Source organism: Fukomys damarensis, unplaced genomic scaffold, assembly GCF_012274545.1.
Source record: "Fukomys damarensis isolate Sample0158 unplaced genomic scaffold, DMR_v1.0_HiC HiC_scaffold_12, whole genome shotgun sequence".
Lineage (NCBI taxonomy): Eukaryota > Metazoa > Chordata > Mammalia > Rodentia > Bathyergidae > Fukomys > Fukomys damarensis.
Genome location: NW_022900924.1, coordinates 18,620,047 through 18,637,308, shown reverse-complemented (window position 1 = coordinate 18,637,308; position 17,262 = coordinate 18,620,047). Strand labels below are relative to the sequence as shown.

The 17,262-nt window shown below is 59.9% G+C and overlaps 1 protein-coding gene across 1 annotated transcript in view; it reads right to left on the bottom strand.

Moving 5' to 3' along the window:
- Hip1r (huntingtin interacting protein 1 related) overlaps positions 1–17,260 on the bottom strand; it is a gene marked incomplete at its 5' end in the record, with an annotated part of 20,287 nt that extends 3,027 nt beyond the window's left edge. Inside the window, 22 exons of the mRNA XM_033762682.1 lie at positions 1–14; positions 60–171; positions 366–452; positions 566–629; positions 741–1,016; positions 1,119–1,220; positions 1,292–1,408; positions 1,491–1,579; positions 1,660–1,843; positions 1,916–1,988; positions 2,097–2,158; positions 2,240–2,380; positions 2,457–2,532; positions 2,614–2,671; positions 3,549–3,689; positions 5,055–5,116; positions 5,249–5,325; positions 5,524–5,604; positions 6,129–6,185; positions 6,260–6,402; positions 6,612–6,675; positions 17,081–17,260. The exon at positions 1–14 is cut by the window's left edge and continues 119 nt beyond it. Coding sequence (XP_033618573.1) covers positions 1–14; positions 60–171; positions 366–452; positions 566–629; positions 741–1,016; positions 1,119–1,220; positions 1,292–1,408; positions 1,491–1,579; positions 1,660–1,843; positions 1,916–1,988; positions 2,097–2,158; positions 2,240–2,380; positions 2,457–2,532; positions 2,614–2,671; positions 3,549–3,689; positions 5,055–5,116; positions 5,249–5,325; positions 5,524–5,604; positions 6,129–6,185; positions 6,260–6,402; positions 6,612–6,675; positions 17,081–17,260 — 2,260 coding nt within the window. The remainder of the gene's footprint in view (positions 15–59; positions 172–365; positions 453–565; positions 630–740; positions 1,017–1,118; positions 1,221–1,291; positions 1,409–1,490; positions 1,580–1,659; positions 1,844–1,915; positions 1,989–2,096; positions 2,159–2,239; positions 2,381–2,456; positions 2,533–2,613; positions 2,672–3,548; positions 3,690–5,054; positions 5,117–5,248; positions 5,326–5,523; positions 5,605–6,128; positions 6,186–6,259; positions 6,403–6,611; positions 6,676–17,080) is intronic.
- Between the last annotated feature and the right edge of the window lie 2 nt (positions 17,261–17,262).

Below are 17,262 nucleotides of genomic sequence, written 5' to 3'. Positions count from 1 at the left end.
GCGGTGAGCATAGCCTCACCCGGAGCCCTGGGAAGCCCCACAGCCCTGGCCGGGGCCACTCACGGTCGGCAGGGTTGGTGGGAGCCAGGTGGGAGGTGGCACCTCCGTTGATGATGGTGTCCGCAGCCAGGTGGGAAAATCGGGTCAGGGCCGCCACCAGGGCAGAGGCGTCTGTGAGCAGAAAGGGCAGAGGTGGCCATGTGACGCTGGGGACACTGGGCCATCCGTCTCATCTCTCAGCGAGCCCAAGGTGAGGCTCCAGTGCATGATGACAAGGCCACTCCTCCACCCTCAGCTCCCGGGACTTCCAGAAGTGGTGCCTGCTGTCCCCAAACCTCCCCACAGGCGCCCTCGGCCACACTCACCCTCCGGGGAGGCCAGGTACTGTGCGTGGCCCCTCTCCAGGGCACTCATGGCATCCAGGGCCGCCTGGGCGCGGCTCACCAGGTAGGCTGCAGGCACAGGGAGCATGAGGCCGGCTTCCCTCCGGGGCGGACGGGAGGACTTCCAGAAGTGGTGCCTGCTGTCCCCAAACCTCCCCACAGGCGCCCTCGGCCACACTCACCCTCCGGGGAGGCCAGGTACTGTGCGTGGCCCCTCTCCAGGGCACTCATGGCATCCAGGGCCGCCTGGGCGCGGCTCACCAGGTAGGCTGCAGGCACAGGGAGCATGAGGCCGGCTTCCCTCCGGGGCGGACGGGAGACGGGAGGACCCACGGGCCCTCAGTGGTCCCCAGTGACCTGGGAGGGCAGGGCCGCTAAGAGCACTTCCACCCTGGGGCGGCCACGGCGCGTGCGAGGACGAGCCCTGGGAGCCCCTACCTTCTCCACCAGCCGCCCCTGCAGCTCGGCCCTCTCCTGGGAGCTGCGCTGCTGTTCCTGGCTCAGCGCTGCCTCCTTCTCCCGGGCCAGGTCCTGGGCGGCCAGTAACTCGGCCTCCTGCTGCCGCACAGTGCCGCTCAGCACGTCCTTCTCGGCGCTCAGTGCGTCCAGCCGCGAGCTCAGCTCCAAGCCGCTCTGTGAATGCAAGGTGCGCTCAGGCGGTCCTCATTTCCCGGCTGTGCATCCCTGGGCACAGCCCCCGGGAGACCTGGTCCCTCTGCCCCGCCCGTCCAGCACCTGCTCCGTGCGGCCCAGGGCCTCCTGCACGCGCGCCAGCTCGCCGGCCTTGACATCCAGCTCCCGTGTGAGCCTCTCCAGCTGGTCACTCTGCTCCTCCAGCTGGGACAGACACGTCACTGGGACAGGGCGAGGACACTGGGTGTCTCCTCGCACACAGGGCCAGGCCGTACCTTCATCTCAGACTCTCGCTTCACCTGCGCCATCTGGAAGGCCAGCTGCTCCTTCACCCGCGCCACCTCCTCCTGGCTCTGCTGCGTCACCGTCAGCTGCTTGGCAGTGTCGGCGTTCTGCAGGGGGCAGGGCAGGGGCCGGGCTCAGGCTCCGCAGCCGCAGGCGGGCCGGGTCAGGAGGGGCGGCTACCGCGCCTACCTTCCTGAGCAGCTCTGCGTGCACGCTGATGAGCTCGCTGTGCTTCTCCTTCAGCTTGCTGTAGCGCGCCTCAGTAGCACTCGCCTTCCCTGCGGTGAGGACAGAGGCTGAGCCTAGGCTGGTGGGGACCCCGCCCGGTGTCACCAGCGCCACCCCGCGGAGCACGCACTCTCGGCCTCCTCTAGCAGGCCCTGGTTCCGCGCCCCCGCCTGTTGCGCGGCCTGCAGCTGGGCCAGCTCATGGCGGAGCTGCTCGTTGTCCACCAGCGCCTTCTGCTTCTGCTTGCGCTGCTCCTCCAGCTCAGCCTCCAGGGCATTCACCTGGCCCTTCAGCTGCACCACGTACCGCTGGGCCTGCGGACGGACAGCGGGGCCAGTGCAGGGCCTCGGGCGGGCAGCGATCCCACCGCCCGAGCCGTGCCTCACCTCCAGCTTGATCTTCTCTAGCTCGGCACGGAGTTGCTCCACCTCCCTCTTCAGGCTCTCGATCTGGAGGTCCCTGGGCAGAGGTCTTGGGGCTCAGGCTCAGCCATCAGCAGGCCACAGGCCCGCGCCCCTGGGTATCACGTGGTGGCACCCTGTCCCCGCTGGGCGCTCCCGGCCTCACCTGTCATCCTTCACAGAGCCGTTGGGGGGTCCAAAGGTCTGATCGAAGAGGTCAGCTACCACCTGCACAGCAAGGCATGGTGACCCCTGCCCAGTCCCCCACACTACCAGCCTTGCTGGGCAGGATTGGAGGGGGAGCCTCACCGCAGGCTCCTCAGCAGGAGGCCCAGTGCTGATCTCAATGAGGTTCTCTGGCTCCTCGTCCTCCGGGGCCTCCTCGGGGATCACCACCACCGGCTTGATGTGCTCAGCCAGGGCCGAGGCCCGCAGGAAGTTGGGGGGACTCTGCAGGGATAGGTCGGGCCGCTCAGCCACCCTCCAGATCCGCGGTTCCAGGAGCCCAGGGGCGGGGTGCAGGCACCTCAGGCAGCCGCGGGATCTGGATGAGCCGCTTGAAGTAGATCATGTCTGAGGCTCTGCGGAAGAAGTTCCGGAGGCTGTGGGCAGAGTGCAGAAGGGGACAGGTCAGCCAGCAGGAGCCACAGCCTCTCCGGTGGGCCCGGCCCTACGCCCGGTACCTGTGGAACTGCTCGTGGAACCGGTCCCGGTGGCCTTGCAGGGTGTCCGCTGGGAGACCTGCGGGCAGCGCCAAGTTGAAGGGGGCTTCCTCACTGCACAGTGCTTTGGGGTCTCCTCCCCTGCCTCATGCATCCACGTTCCAGAATCCTCAGATCAGAGACCACCCATGATCTGCATCACCGTGTCACTCACATGGAGGGGTGGCTCCAGCCCTGACTGAGCTAGAGAGTGATGGATGGAGCGTGTGTGCCGCTCTGGCACACTGCTCTGGGACAGTGTAAAGTCTCTGTGACCACACACCTTGGCCCTGGCTAGTAAGAAAATGGCACAGACTCCAGTGGTTCTCTACGTTCTGAGGACAGTGTCCCCCTCCCAGGGCTGGTGAGGTCAAAATCCTTTGCTGACACCACAGTGACATTTGCCTTTTCACTGCTGTTTCCCGAGTGTGGTGTGACAGATTCAAGAGGGGCTGGCGGGCCACTGTCCTCTCGAGCCCTGCCTTGTCAGGACAATCCAAAGGGCTGGGTGCAGCAGCACAACCTGAAATTGGCAATCTAGAGGGCTGAGGCAGGAGGGTTGCAGGTTTGAGCTTAGCCTCGACAAGTTAGTGACTAAGCAAGACTCTGTCTCAAAAGCTAAAAAGGAGCTGGGGGTGTTGCTCAGTGTGAATGCCCTGGGTTTAATCCCTACTGCCAAAAAAGTCATAAAAATGTAAAACTGGGGCCAGAGTTTCAACTCATTGGCACCATTGCCTGGCTCGCAAGTGCAAGGTCTTGAGTTCAATCCCTGGTACAAGGCAAAAAAAAAAAGTAAAACCACACCACTCAAATCTTTTTTTTTCTGGTTTGGAAAATAGTGGTTATTTTCCTAAAGCCTGCTCTTTCCTCAGGCGGGTAAAGCGCTTCCTTCCTACAACGCCCCCGAGGCGACTCACAAGAGTGCAGCTTAAACAGCAGCTTGACGGTGTAGTGGTAGAGGTGGCTGCAGTCCTGGATGACCTGGATGAGTGGGGCCAGGCGGCACTGGCCTGAGGACATCTGGGACACCGCGATGGCCGTGTTCAGCTGCCGGAATACTGCGCGGAAGGGGGTGGGAGGAGAGCGCGTGAGTGGCATGGCGAGGTGCAGTGGGACACAGTGACAGCTCTGTGTCCACCGACCTCAAAGCTGCTGTGAATTTTAGAGAAGAGTCCAGCTGCTGGCAACAGAGGGGTCGGGACAAGGGACCCCCGTGCCCTGGCAATCAGGCCTTGTGTCAGAGCTACAGAGCCTGAGGGACAGACAGGCTGCCCCTCCCTGGCAAATGCCACAGCCGCGGGCCCTGTGGACCTCTGTGGGGACAAGGCCTGAGGACAGGGTGGGGAGAACAACAGTGAACCTTCTGGGCTCCCCACTTCCAGTTGTGCCCCGCCAGCAAGTATGGGGCACAATGAAAGCCAAGCCGCCATTCCTCAGCCTGCTTCACTGCGCAGTGCCTTGAGCTCTTCCTTGGCCACAGTGCCTTCACACACCTCTCACAGCCACTGTGTTCCCTGCTAGGAAGCCGGGGGGCTGTGGCTGAGGTGGCGACCCCTGCACCTGGCACCACCTTAGTGACCTCATTCTGTGCTTCCCCGAGACATGTGTCACCGTGGGTGGGGCTTCATCCCCTCCTGAGAGCAGCCAGGTGAGACCTGGGCTGTGGCCCTGAGGGGCTTGGGCTCAGCACATCTGCCAGCACACGGACCCATTGCCTTGCCGCTAGTGTGTCCCCGAGCCCAAGGCAGTCCCAGTGAAACCCGCATCTGCTTCTGCTGCCGTGGACAGTGCTAAGCTGCCCCAGTCATTTTGAAGCTGCACCCAGCACAATCACGTCTCAGGCCACAGGGTGAGCCTGCTGCGACTTCCTGCCCACTGGCTGCCAGTCCTGGGCGAGGAAGCCCTGCGTGACTCAGGCTTGAGGCAGAAAGAGGCCAGCACCTCCCAAGGGCCTCTCCCTGACCCCCGCGTCTGGGGATTGATGGAGACTGTGCCCTGGGCAGCCACAAGGCATGGCGTTCTGGGGCTCTGGAATCACCTACTCCTAGGACAGGTGTGGACCAGAGGGTCAGGAGCTTTTGAGAATTAAGTTTTTGTGGTGCTGAGGCTTGAAGCTCAGGCCTCATGCACATAGACAGGTACCCTACCTCTGAGCTACACCCACAGTGCTTTTATTTTCCGAGACAGGTCTTGCTAGGTTGCCCAGGTCGGCCTTGAACTTGGCCTTCTGGCCTCAGTCTTCCAAGGAACAGGGATTCCAGGTGTGCAGCACTGCACACCTGACATTTAAGAGCGCTGTCAGCCGCTGCACAGCTCAGTGACAGAGCGCTCGCCTCAAGGCCTGGAGGCCTGGGTTTGAGCCCAGCCCAGATGCACAGTCTGCTCAGTGGTGTCTCCGCAACGCATCGGATCACACAGCTCACCCGACTCCGACAGCTTCAGCTCGCAGTCCATGTAGTCAAACAGCTCCACGGTGAGCTGGAAGCTGCAAAGACAGAGGAAGGCGAGGTCATGGCTGGGGACGGCAGCACAAAGTACCGCCTCTGCAGGACAGAGACCCAGGCCCAGGGGAGCCCCGCCATTGCCTGCACTCTGCGGGCCAGGAAATGAGACTCACATATTGTTGACGTCCGTGCCGGCCGCCTTCTCCAGCACCTCATCTGTCACCTCCAGGCCCGCAGGAAACTGGGGATGCTGCGGAGAGACCCAGCTGCAGACAGGCTGGCAGTGCCAGCTCGGCCCAGCTCTCCAGACGGGTAGCCCCACAGCCTGACCACGGAGCTGAGGGACCTGGGGGGGGGCAGGCCACAGACAGGACAGGCCCACCGGAGTCCCAGGGCGTCACAGATGGCAGGGCCCACAGTCCTGGCCCACGGCCCCCGAGGAAACTACCTTGAGGTGGAAGGAGATTTTGGTGAGCAGGAGTCTGGTGTAGACATTCACCAGCTGTCCGTAGCGGTCGTGCAGGTGGCCCTACCGGAAACACCTCAGTGAGGAGCTGCCCGAGGCCACGCCCAGGAGCCCAGCACCAGGGGGCACAGGGCAGACAGGAAGGGAGGTGGGAAGGGGAGGAGGAGAGCCACCCCTCTCGCTGTTGCTTATTCACTCAGCAGTCACTTCCCACGGCCCCATCCATCTCATCTCCAGCTCTCCCCTTATCTGGGTCCTTGTGGTGCTAGCCAGGGGACCTCTCCCGAGAAGAGGGTGCTCTGTGCAGGGCAGCAGGCCAGTTCGCCTCGACACTTGGCAAGCGTGCTGGTGGTAGATAAGGGAGGCGCGATCCGGCACATCCTGTCCTGTCCCGCCCTGTGCTCCCAACTCCTGCTTCTGCCTCCCACACCACAGCCCGGCTCTCTGCACAGGGCACTGTGGACACTGCGCCCTTAGCGCCAGAGACAAGGGCAAAATGCAGGGCCCCAGGTCTGTTTGGGGATCCCGCCGTGAGGCAGCCCGTCTGGGGGACGCAGCGCCCACCGGCACGGGAAGCCGGCACCTACCCACAGGTCCCCGATCTCCCGGATGTTGCTCCGGTAGCGCTGGCAGTCGTGCAGCACCTGTGGGGGGAGGCAGTGAGGAGGGGCCGGCCTGCCACCGAGGGTCCCGGGGCAGTCAGTGCGGCCGCACTCACGTTGGCGTGGCCGTCCCTCAGGACCTTGTGCAGCACATGGCAGAACTTCCAGCTGAGGATGGAGCTGCTGGGCAGCGGTAGGCCGATGGCATAGGACCAGAAGGTGAAGGCCCCCTTCTCGTGGTGTGTGCCCAGAATGATGCCTACGCGGTCAAGGCCAAGTCCAGTAGGGCCCGGAACGCAGTGCCAGTGGCCGGGTCCCCCACACCTCTCCGCCCCAGGTTGTGGGAGCAGAGATTTTCAGCAGGAGTGGTGTCAGGGCAGGAGACAGGACGTGGTTGTGAAAGCTGTGCCCAGACTTTAACTGCTCCCCTGTCCCCACCTCAGGGACCCAGCAGGGGCACAAGGATACGCCGGGCGTGCTTCTCCTTCACGGGCGCCTCCTGGCTGTTGATGGCTTTGCTGATGCTGATGGCCTGTGGGGATATGAAGGCAGCGGTCAAAAGCCACCAGGATTCCTGGGGCCACCCCAGGGGATGGGGTCTCTCATCTCGAGCCCCCGCTGGCCGGCTTGGCAGAGCCTTTGGTCACATGTCACTGGAGCAATGGAGCTTCACAGGCTCAGGGAGGTCGGAGGCTGTGCTGGTGGCCAGGGGGACACTGCTGTCTCGCCCAGCCCACGGGGAACCCCAAGCCCAAGGGAGTCACCCGAGGTAGTGGCCTCTGTCCTTGGGGAGGAGCCACAGAGCCCTGAGACCAGATTTCCTGGCCAGGGCCTGGCCTCGAGGTGCCCCATCCATGAAGGGTGACACTGTCCCGTCCTCCCAGCAGCAGGACCTGTTCCTGGTCCTGACTCAGCTTCTGCCCAACCCAGGAGGCTATGGCCATGGGGACAGGAGGAGGAGGCTCTGCTTGGCACCTGAAAATCACCTGAGACACGAAGGGCAGGGGCAGCTTCACCCCAAGGCCAGAGCTGTGCTGTCCTGGGGGACCCCCAGCTCAGGGCCTCCTCACCCAAGAGCTCAGGGCACAGCAGGGCTGTCACCTCCCCTTCCCTAGAACTGCCACCTGTCCAGGGCGGCAGCAGTGTCCTCCCCTCTCGGCAGCAGTCTGGTACGCAGGCTGAGGACAGCTGCCCTGGCATGAGCAGGCCAACAGGAGGGCAGCAGGCGCAACACCAACACTGGGTGCCCTCCTGGAGGCTGGCAGAGCAGGTGGCCAGGTAGTTGGGCCCCAGGGACAGTGCGGCACGTTCTCTCAACCCCAGCGGCTGCCCCTGTGCCCACACCGACCCCTTCGCACAGGTGGCGGGGAATCTCCTACCCCACTGTGCTTAAACACGAACGGGCCAGGATCCCACCACTCACAATGCCACCTGTTGTGTCTGCCGAGCCCACACTGCATGGCACCCCAGGTCCCAGCTTGGTCCCAGCAGCCCCATAAGATGGTACCCACCTGCCCACCACAGAAGCCCTGGTCACTAAGCACATGGCCGTCACAGGCCAGACTCGGGCAGCACTCCAGAAATGGGTATGATGTCCCCCTCCTTTATTACCGAGCAGTGAACTCAGGACCTTTCCACTGAGCCACATTCTCAGCCATTTTCTATTTTGAGAAAGGGTCTCACTAAATCACTACTAACTTGCTCAGGCTCAGCCTGAACTTGCAATCCTCCTGCCTCAGCCTCCGAGAGCACTGGAGTTACAGGCTTGCATCATCATACCCCATTTATGATGCCAGAAATGAAGCCTGGGGGATTATGTGTCTTGTCTGTCTCCTCTAACAAAAGGTGAAGCTAGCACTCAGGACCAGGTCTGCACAATTCTGCACCCCACGGCCTTAGTGACCACTGAGGGCTCCCAGGCACCTCTCAGGCTGAGTGTCCCATCCTGCCTTTGACAGAGTGCAGCCCCGGCCTCAGCCATCCTGACATCTGAGCTGGCTGTAGTGATGACTGCCATCTGGTCCAGCAGACTCTTTCGAGCACTGTGGAGACAGAGCCTCCCTCACGGCCAAATGGTGCAGACACAGGCTCTGCAAGTCCAAGGCCCGCCTTCGCCCACCACCCGGCTGTGCTCTCTCTGTGTGCCCAGCCCCTCTGACAGTGAACAGTTCCTCACTGAGACCTCAGCACCTGCGGGGCACAGCCCTGCCTGCACAGGAGCCATGGCACAGGACGTCCCCTCTGGGGAGCGCGGGCCCACTGGCCCTGGAACACAGGCCCATTGTGTGTGGGGCGGCCAGGGCCACACAGGGGCCCAGTGCTCACACAGTGGGGGTTTCTGAGCACCCTGGACCTCTCTTCCCCACCTGAAGCAGCCAGGCCCAACCCAGCGGTGGGACAGGGTGACCTGAGGGGGCCTTGCTGCCAGGTGTCCAAACACTGTCTCCTCTGGGCTGAAGGCCTGGCACATCCCAGAGGGGTGCACTTTCGCAGGGGGAGAGCAGCCGGAAGCCCTTGGCCCTGTCGTGGGCTCCCTGGCCAGGGAGCCTGGAACAGCCCTGGGGCCACAGCTGTCTAGTGGTGGGGACACAGGCAGTCAGCCCCCAGGCCCACCACTATGGAGAGAAGCCTTCCGGGATCAAGACCTCCAGGGTGGAGAAGAAAACCCAGCACCAGGAAAGAAAGGTCCCAAGGACAGTGGTGACTGTCTTGGGGTGTCCATCTGCTGGCTGGCAGCCCAGAACAGGGGTCTCCCCTGGGGTGCACTTGGGGACAGTGTGTGGCACCGGGAGCTGTGGGGGTGGCTCTCCCCACTTCGGCAGAAGTGTGGAGCCTCTCTGGGCACAGAGAGGTGCAGTCCAGGGCTCCACAGCAGGAGGCCTGGGGTGGAACCAGTGGCCAAGATGCCTTAACATGGGATCTTCCCTGCCTCCCTCCAGGTACCCACCTGCCAGGGCCAGTACTGGGCAGCAGGAAGGGCCAGCTTCAGAGGGGCAGAGGGCAGGGATGAGCACAGGGGCCCCAGGGACAGAACTGCCAGCATCACCATGTTTCCAAATCATCCTGTGCCGTGAGGCCAGAAAATGGTCTGGGCTGCCCTAATAAAATCACTTCACTGAGCTTGACCACTGTGAAGCCCTGAGCTAAGCACTTTGCCAGCAGCATCCTGTTCACTCCATGCAAGAAACCCTGGCTGGGCATGGCTGCACCTTCTTCAATCCAGTGTTCTAGAGGCTGAGGCAGGAAGACCGAAAAATTTGAGCTCAGCTTGGACAACCTAGCAACTTAACAAGACCCTGTCTCCAAAGAAAACAGAAAAAGGGCTGAGGATGTGGTTCATTGGCCCTGGGTTCAAGTTCCAGTACCATGAGAAACAGACAGTGAGAGCGAGAGAGTGAGAGAGAGCGAGAGAGAGGAAGAGCAAGCCAGCCATCCTAGCAGCGGTGGACACGAGGGACTCAAGCCTGGCAGAGGAGCTCAGCTGCCCGCACAGAGATGTAAGGGGATGCAGGGGCCCCTGCCAAGCCCTTTACATGTGTGTCACTCAGAAACCCTTAGGTCCTCCCAGAGGAAGCACAAGAGGGGTGAGGGGCTGCACACGGTCCGTGGCTCCTAGGGGCCTGCAGGCCTCACATCAGGCTCTTGGCCCCAGGGTGCAGGTGTGAGGGACGCAGCTCTGTCCCTTGAGAGGAGCCCAGGCTCCCCAGGCCTGACTGCGAAGTGGATGTGGATCCCAGACTGAGAGTGCGTTCATAGCCAGATAAGAAAGGGTCAGGGCAGGGAAGGCAGATGGAGCCTTCACGTCCCCCTCAGCACCACCCACATGGCTTCAATGCCACCAGGCTGAGGTGCACACGCAGGCCCAAGGCCCTGCTCTGGGACAGGCCATCCTGAACTATCACAGAAAAAAACCTGCCACAGAGCCCCTAGGCCCGAGGTGGAGGCTGAGGATGCATTCCAGAGACCAGGCTGGATGGATGCCTGTGCTGCCAGCCTGTCCATAAGCCACAGGGTGCCCAGCAGGTGTCCCAGAGGGCAGTGGTGCCCAGAGGGAAGATGATGCTTGCTGAGCCCACCAACACCCTCAGAGGCGCGGTTCGTGAGGCCAGGTGGCAGGCGGGGGCTCCACTCTGTGCTGTGGGCCCAGCAGACCAGAGGCACCTGAGACTGCAGGGACACAGGAAGGCCCCACTGTCAGGGCATTGAGGGGCTCCAGGTGGGTCAGCAGCAGTACCTGCAGTCCATAGAGCTCGGCGCAGCGGGGGAAGAAATGTGACCTTCTTCCCTAGAAGCCACAATGTCTTGGGCAGCACCCCGAAGCCTCAGGGCCCAGGTCACAAACTTCTGGCCGGACTCTGACTCCAGGCTGTGACACAGAAGTAAGCGAGCCCTCAAGTCCACACGCGAGGCTGGTGCTGGGTGTGGCTCCGCAGCAGAGCTTGCAGGGTTCCAGCCCTGGCACCAACCATCCGTGTGGCTCTGAGGCACCTTGTGCGCCTCTGCCCTGCACCTGCCTTCTGTCCTCTACAGTGAGCCAGGGCCCACACCAGCCTCCTCCAAAGCCAGCCCGGGCCGCGGTGCCTCTGCTGGGGTCTCCCCAGCCGCCCGCTGGAGAGGAGCCTGACCGCACTGCCACACACCCTGCCTAATCTCGCTGCAGCACGTGTACACCGTCCCCACCTGGCACCCAGATGCAGACACAGGTGACCCTCAGCGTCCACACTTCTATGGCCGCAGGCCGGCCAAACACCCAGCGAAACAGTGGAGGAAAGCTGGCTTCTTCCTCTGTCATCACTCCTAGCAACAGGACAGCCACCACTCACACAGCACTCCTGGGGCCCCGGCCGCAGGAGGCCTGTGCGGCTCATGTGAGACTTGGACCCTCGCGGGTTCCAGGGGACGAGGGCCATCTTGCTCCCTGCTTGCAGCACCCCCCACACAAATCTCTCATTTTTGTTTTACTTTTCTGAGGTGCTGGGCAAACCCTCGACTGCTCGCCATGCCCCAGCCCAGTAAATCTTTATGGGACAAATGTGAGAGGGACACTTGAATGCTCAAAAGCCATTTCCAACCCAAGGACTGGGTGACTTCAAGGAGGTGTCTCTTCCTCCAGCTAATAATTTAACCACGAGAGCTAAATAGTAAAGCAGCTATAAGACAATTTCTGTTTCTAAAGTCATCCCGGAATGAGTCAACTGAAGCCTCCTTGTGCTGTTATCACGAGGCCTACAGCGGCCCTTGGCAGGGACAGAAACGCTCTTCAGAGAGCTGGGCGCGGGGAGGCTGGCAGCGCGGTGCGTTATTTTGCTCTGCGCTTCCAAAGACTCCCGTGAAGGACACAGCGCTCTCATTCAGGCGCTCTCGCCACCTCAAAGGCCATTGATGACTGCAAACACAGCACTTCTGTGGCGAGGTGGCCAGGACAGGCCACATGCAGAGTGGAGAGGAAGCCCGGGCCTGCTGTGCTCAGCCATCTCTGCAGGCGGCCCCTGCCCCACAGGTCCCAGCCCCACCATCACCCTGTTCAGGAAACTGGGCTGCGACAGCCCGTCTTCTGAGGGTGACAGAGAGAATCATGCTCTGGAGGATGTCGACAAATTCACAGCCCAACCCACTGCCACCTCTGTCCCTGGCTTTGTGAGTGACAAAACGGGAGCAGGAAGACTTGGCCCCGAGTCACACCCCCATTCCAGAACAGACTCGGTGGTTTGGTTCCCAGGCGCGGGTGACATCACAGCAGACCTGTCTGTCCCACAAGCCAGGGAACTGAGTCACTCCCAGGAAGGCGAGCCTGTGGCAGTTTGAGGCTGGTGTTTATTTTTGCCAGAGAAAAAAACAGTTACACCTGGGCTAATGTCTTCGTGAGCATGCAACAGAGGCCGGCATCAGAGGGAGTGCTGCGGGCCCCCCACTCAGCAGCAGCACCCAAGGGTTTCAGGGTACGGTGTACAGGGCTGCTGGCTGGGGCTAAATCGGGCCCAGCCTCGCACCTGTCCTCTGCTTCCTGCTCTGCGGTGCCCATAGGAACAAGGGAGGCACAGGAAGGCTCTGGCAGAGGAGGGCAGCGATGGCTTCACAAACAGGGTGACACCTGAGCCAGTTCTGAAATGATCTGGCAGGGCGGGGGGCAGTGGAGGTGGGGAAGGCACAGTGAGCTGGCGGCTGAGGGCTTGGGTTGGCTGGCTGGGTTCCCTGTTGCTGCTCAGCGGAGGTTTCCACTTGGGCGGCTGGGTTTCATTCACAGGTGCCAAGCTGGGTGCTGGCCACAGGGCCAGGTCAGCGAGAGGCCTCGTCCGCACTCACTCTCCTCCCATTAGGAAGGGCAGATCTAGCCTGGTGCGGTGCACATGCCTGTAATCCCAGCCACTCAAGAGGCTGAAGCAGGAGGGTTGCACATTTGAGGTGAAGCTGTGCAACTTAGTGAGACCCAAAACAAAAAAATAAAGAGTTGAGGACGTAGCCTGGCATAAAGCCCTTGCCCAGCACACAAGAGCTCTGGGTTCAATCCCTGGCACTGCAAATGTGGGATCAGTTCCCAGGCTGCCCTGGTCCCACACTCTGTGGATTTCACCTGGAGCCCACCGCTTGGGAGGGCGGGAAGGTGCACCCCTGAGGCCCACTCTTCCAGGGACAGCAGCTCCCAACCCGTGTCCCCAGCTCTGCCGCAGCCTGTCCTGTCCCCTGCAGACAGGAGCCTGTCCTGGCTCCCCATTTAGTTGCCTAAACTCGGCCACCCACAGACTCAGGACCCCACAGAGACACTGTCCCCATTTCTTGTGTACACAGCGAGCCCAGCGTCCCCACATACCAGGCCAATGTCCGCCTACAGATCCCCCGCCCTCCATGAGGGGTGCGTGTTGGTACCCCCATTTTGCTGATGAGGAAACAGGCCCAGGGCAGCGAAGTGACAAGAGCTAGGTTTGACCCAGTCTCTTGGCTGCTCTGCCATGGCACCCTCCCCACCATGGGGTACAGGATGATTCTCTGCCTCTCACCACACCCCTGTGTCCTGGGGTACAGACAGGAGCCCTCTGCCATGAAGGTGACACGGAGGGATGGGGCTCTGGCCCCTGGAGCATTGGGAGGTGGCCTCCCAGGGTGGGGTGGGCCAGGTCCTTGGCTCACCTCTGGTCATTCAGCTATGGGCCCTGGGGCGGTCATACATCCCAGCCACCCCACCACATGGGCCAGGGGTCTTCAGAACCCAGTGCCAGGACCCACTTTTACTACTGTAAGCATTTTTGGAGGCCTGGGAGGGTGAGTGCCAAGGCGCCGCAGTCTTCCCAGAAAGAAAGAGCCAGGTGGGCATGCCCAGGACCGAGGGCCCAGCCAGTGCAAGCGCAGGGGTCTGAAGAAGCTGCACTCACTCACCCCAGAAACTGGGCAAGTTCCAGACAGCTGTCGCTGCCCTGTGGTCTGCCACTAATAACGGGTCTCAGGGGTACCTGGCTGGGAAGGCTCAAACCTACACCACTGTCGGGCTCTGATCGCCTCCGAGGCCTGTATACCAAATTTTACAGGCTCTCCAGGTGCTTCTAGCACTGCGCTGCCCAAGGTGGCTGTGGCCATGTGTAAATGCAGAGACCTGGCTCAGGAGCTGTGTCAAATACACACCGGATTTCAGAGACCTAGTGGAGAAGCAAAATGTGAAATAGCGTGTTCATAACGTTTAGTGATTGATTACACATTGAAAGGGTTCCATTAAAACCACACCAGATTATATAAAAAAGATATAACTAATCCTGGGCTGGGGACTTAGTTCAGCGGTTCCGCCACCTGCCTTGCAGGCGCAAGGACCAGAGTTTGATCCCAATACCAAAAAAAAAAAAAAAAGATATAACTAGTCCTAACACTGCGGGAGGCTGAGGCAGGAGGATTGCAAATTGGAGCCCAGCCTGGGTAATTTAGTAATTCACCAAGACCTGGGCTGAAAATCAAACATAAAAGGGCTGGGAGCCCCGGCGTGGTGGCGCACGCCTATAATCCCAGCACTCGGGAGGCTGAGGCAGGAGGATCGCTGTGAGTTCGAGACCAGCCTGAGCTACATAGTGAATTCCAGGTCAGTCTCACTACATAGTGAGACCCTGTCTCAAAAAGCCAAAAATAAATAAATAAATAATAAAATAAAAGGGCTGGGAATGTAGCTTGGTGCAAAGGCCCTGGATTCAATCCCCTGTACCAACAAACACCCTAAAGTTAACTTCACCAGTCTGTTTACTTTTCTAGAGCCACTGGATGAACTAAAATGATAACTGTGGCTCTTCTGTTTCTGCCAGGCAATGCTGCTGTATACCGCCAAGAGCCCTAAGTTTCAAGCTGTTGATAAATGCTAATCTTTACAAGATTTCCGTGCCAGGAGGGCCGTGACTTATGTCAATGACCTGGAAACCCGGGCCTCTGAACTATCTCTGCTCTGTGACCACGACAACAAACCGCCACAAAAAAAAAGACAGAAGTTTACATCTTACAGCTCCGGAGGTCTGGAGGCCAGAACCCAGCCCACAGAGGTGGCCCTGACTCCGAGGTGGCTTCCTCCAAAGCCATCCGTGGGCTTCATTCTGACCTCTGCTGCCCCTCCTCCAAACCTTGAGACCCTGTGGCTGTGCTGGGTCCAGCTGGTCACCCAGGCTGCCGGCCCAGCTCTGAATTCAGGGGCTGAGCGCTTGAATTCCCCTGACCCAGTACTGCACCACACTGACTGGCTCCAGGTACTGGGATACAACACCCTGGCAGGGCCATTACTCAACCTAACCACCTCCAGTGTCTCCGACCTTAGAGCAGCCTGGAATTATCCCTCTCTTTACAAGAGAGGAAGCATTTAGGAGTTAAGCAACTGGCTCAGGGACACCGGAAGTAAGTCAGGTCTTCCTGCATGCCTTCTTTTTTTCCTTGCAGTACTGGGGTTTGAACCCAAGACCTCTGCACTGAACTATATGTCTCCAACCCTTTTCATTTTGACACAGGGCCTAAGTAGCCCAGGCAAGGCTCAAACTTCCCGTGCTCCTGCCTCAGCCTCCCAAAGTGCTGGGATACACCCTCTTCTGAACACTACAGCCAACTTTCAGGTTTCAGGTGTAATGTATACAATGATGAAAAGCAGGAAATAAAATTGTGCCCGTTTTGGAAAAGCCTTTCCCCAGAAGGGACTAAAGTCACAGGGAAGACCAGATGGCTTCCAGAACACTCACTGGGGTCAGACGCACGCTCAGTCCTGCACCTCAGGACTTCCAGACTCGCCGCAGACACAGGTGCCGATCGGCTGCCACCCCTGTGCGGAGGAAAACCTGACTGCTCTGCCCTCACCCTGAGAGCTGACGCCAGCGAGCAGCACACAACAAGGCGTGGTCTGTGTGGCAAGCAAACATGGGAGCGTTTCTCTTCCTCCTGCCCGGAGAGGACAAACAAGGCTGGCGGCTGGAGGGCCGGACTCCCGAGCCAGCCCCACTGCCCCTCTGCAGCTGGCACATGGCAGGGCAGGCTGCACATTCCAAAGGAAAACCACTCTCATTCTGGAGAGGGTGTGTCACTTTTTGTCCCGAAGGAGACAGAGAAGCCAGAGCCAGGTCTCTCCAGGGCCCTTCCACGCTGTGGCCCAGCTGGCAGCTCAGGAGATATTTCTGGGAACGATCTAATTAAATATTAACCACTCAGGAAGCCTCACTCTTACAACCCTCAATAAGTCACAGCGGAGACCCAGGCTCCACTGGTGCTGAAAAAGGGGCTTCTGGTGGGCCCATCCGGTGGACTCCCCCAAGGCAAGGCTGCCTATTCTAAGTGACCTTCCAGCCCCGCAGGACACTCACTGACCAAAACTAGACCACCACCACTATGTTGGGCCCTAGGTCGCAGACTGTCTCTGACATTCAGGAAGGCTGCCCTTTTCATCATTTCAGGGCAAGACGAACGCAGCCCTTCAAGTCCAAAATTGGTAACTAAAAAGTTCCTGACAACACCCAGGTTCTCTCTGCCAATTATAAGCGTTTCTCCCTGGGTTCTGCAAGTTCCTGGCACAATTAATTATGTATTAATGACTTTAAGTTAAATGCCAGGCTTGTTTTTATGACAGGCTCTCTGGGCTAGACCAGATGACGATGGTGGCGGTGATGGCTTGGATGCATTAATCATCTACAGCCAGGCTGGCTTTGCACTGGGGAGCTGCTGCTCTGTCCTGAGGTTCTGTTTTCACTTTCATTGTCAGTCAGGAGCACAAAGGTTAGGCATCCTGTACTGGTGTTTTCTCTCATTCAGAAGGAGGCTGCTGCAGACTGCATGTGCACCCTGACTTGTTTTGAAAGCAACTGCTCTCCCCTGGGACAAGAGAGAAGGAACTTGCTCAGGGAGCCCACAAATACAAATGTTACTCACCTGCTCCAGACTGGCTTCCTTCCTTTTTTTTTTTTCCTTCTTTTTTGGTTTTTTGAGACAGGGTCTCGATACGTAGTTTAGGCTGGCCTTAAACTCACAAGGTTGGCCTTGTTAAGGGCAATCCTCGTGCCTCTGCCTCCCGAGTGCTGGGATTACACATGTGGGCTACCATGCTCAGCTGGCTTCCTCATTTCTACAGTAAAAATGTTCAACCATTTCAGTTGTGGTTAACTTCCTTAGGTAAATAAGTATGTCCCCCTCCTACCATCTTAGGCATAAGAACCCTTCAGAGCTTATCAAATAGAAAGGAACAGAACCTGAGTGTGGAGTGACCTCCTGTAATCCCAGCACTCAGGAGGCTGAGGCAGGAGAATCCCAGCAAATACGAAGCCAGTCTGGACTACATAGCGAGTTCAAGGCCAGCTTGAAACGCACAGTGAGACCCTGTCTCAAAAAGACCAAGGTGGGGGGAACCGAGCACAGACCTACGGCAACACCTCCGCCCCGGATACTGGACTCCGACACACGTACACACCCACACCCCCCGGCCATTACTTAACCTCCACCCGCACCTTCCCGGGATGGGCCCTGGGCCGGGGCAGAGCGGACGCGTGGGAGCGCAGGAAGGAACCTGGGAAGTTTCCGTCCGCCGGCGCCGGCGATGAACAAGGGGGTGGCAGGCTGGGCGGCGAGGCCCGCGCCGGCAAACTTTTCACCCACAGATAATCCGCCGCGGCCCCGGAGGGACGGAAGC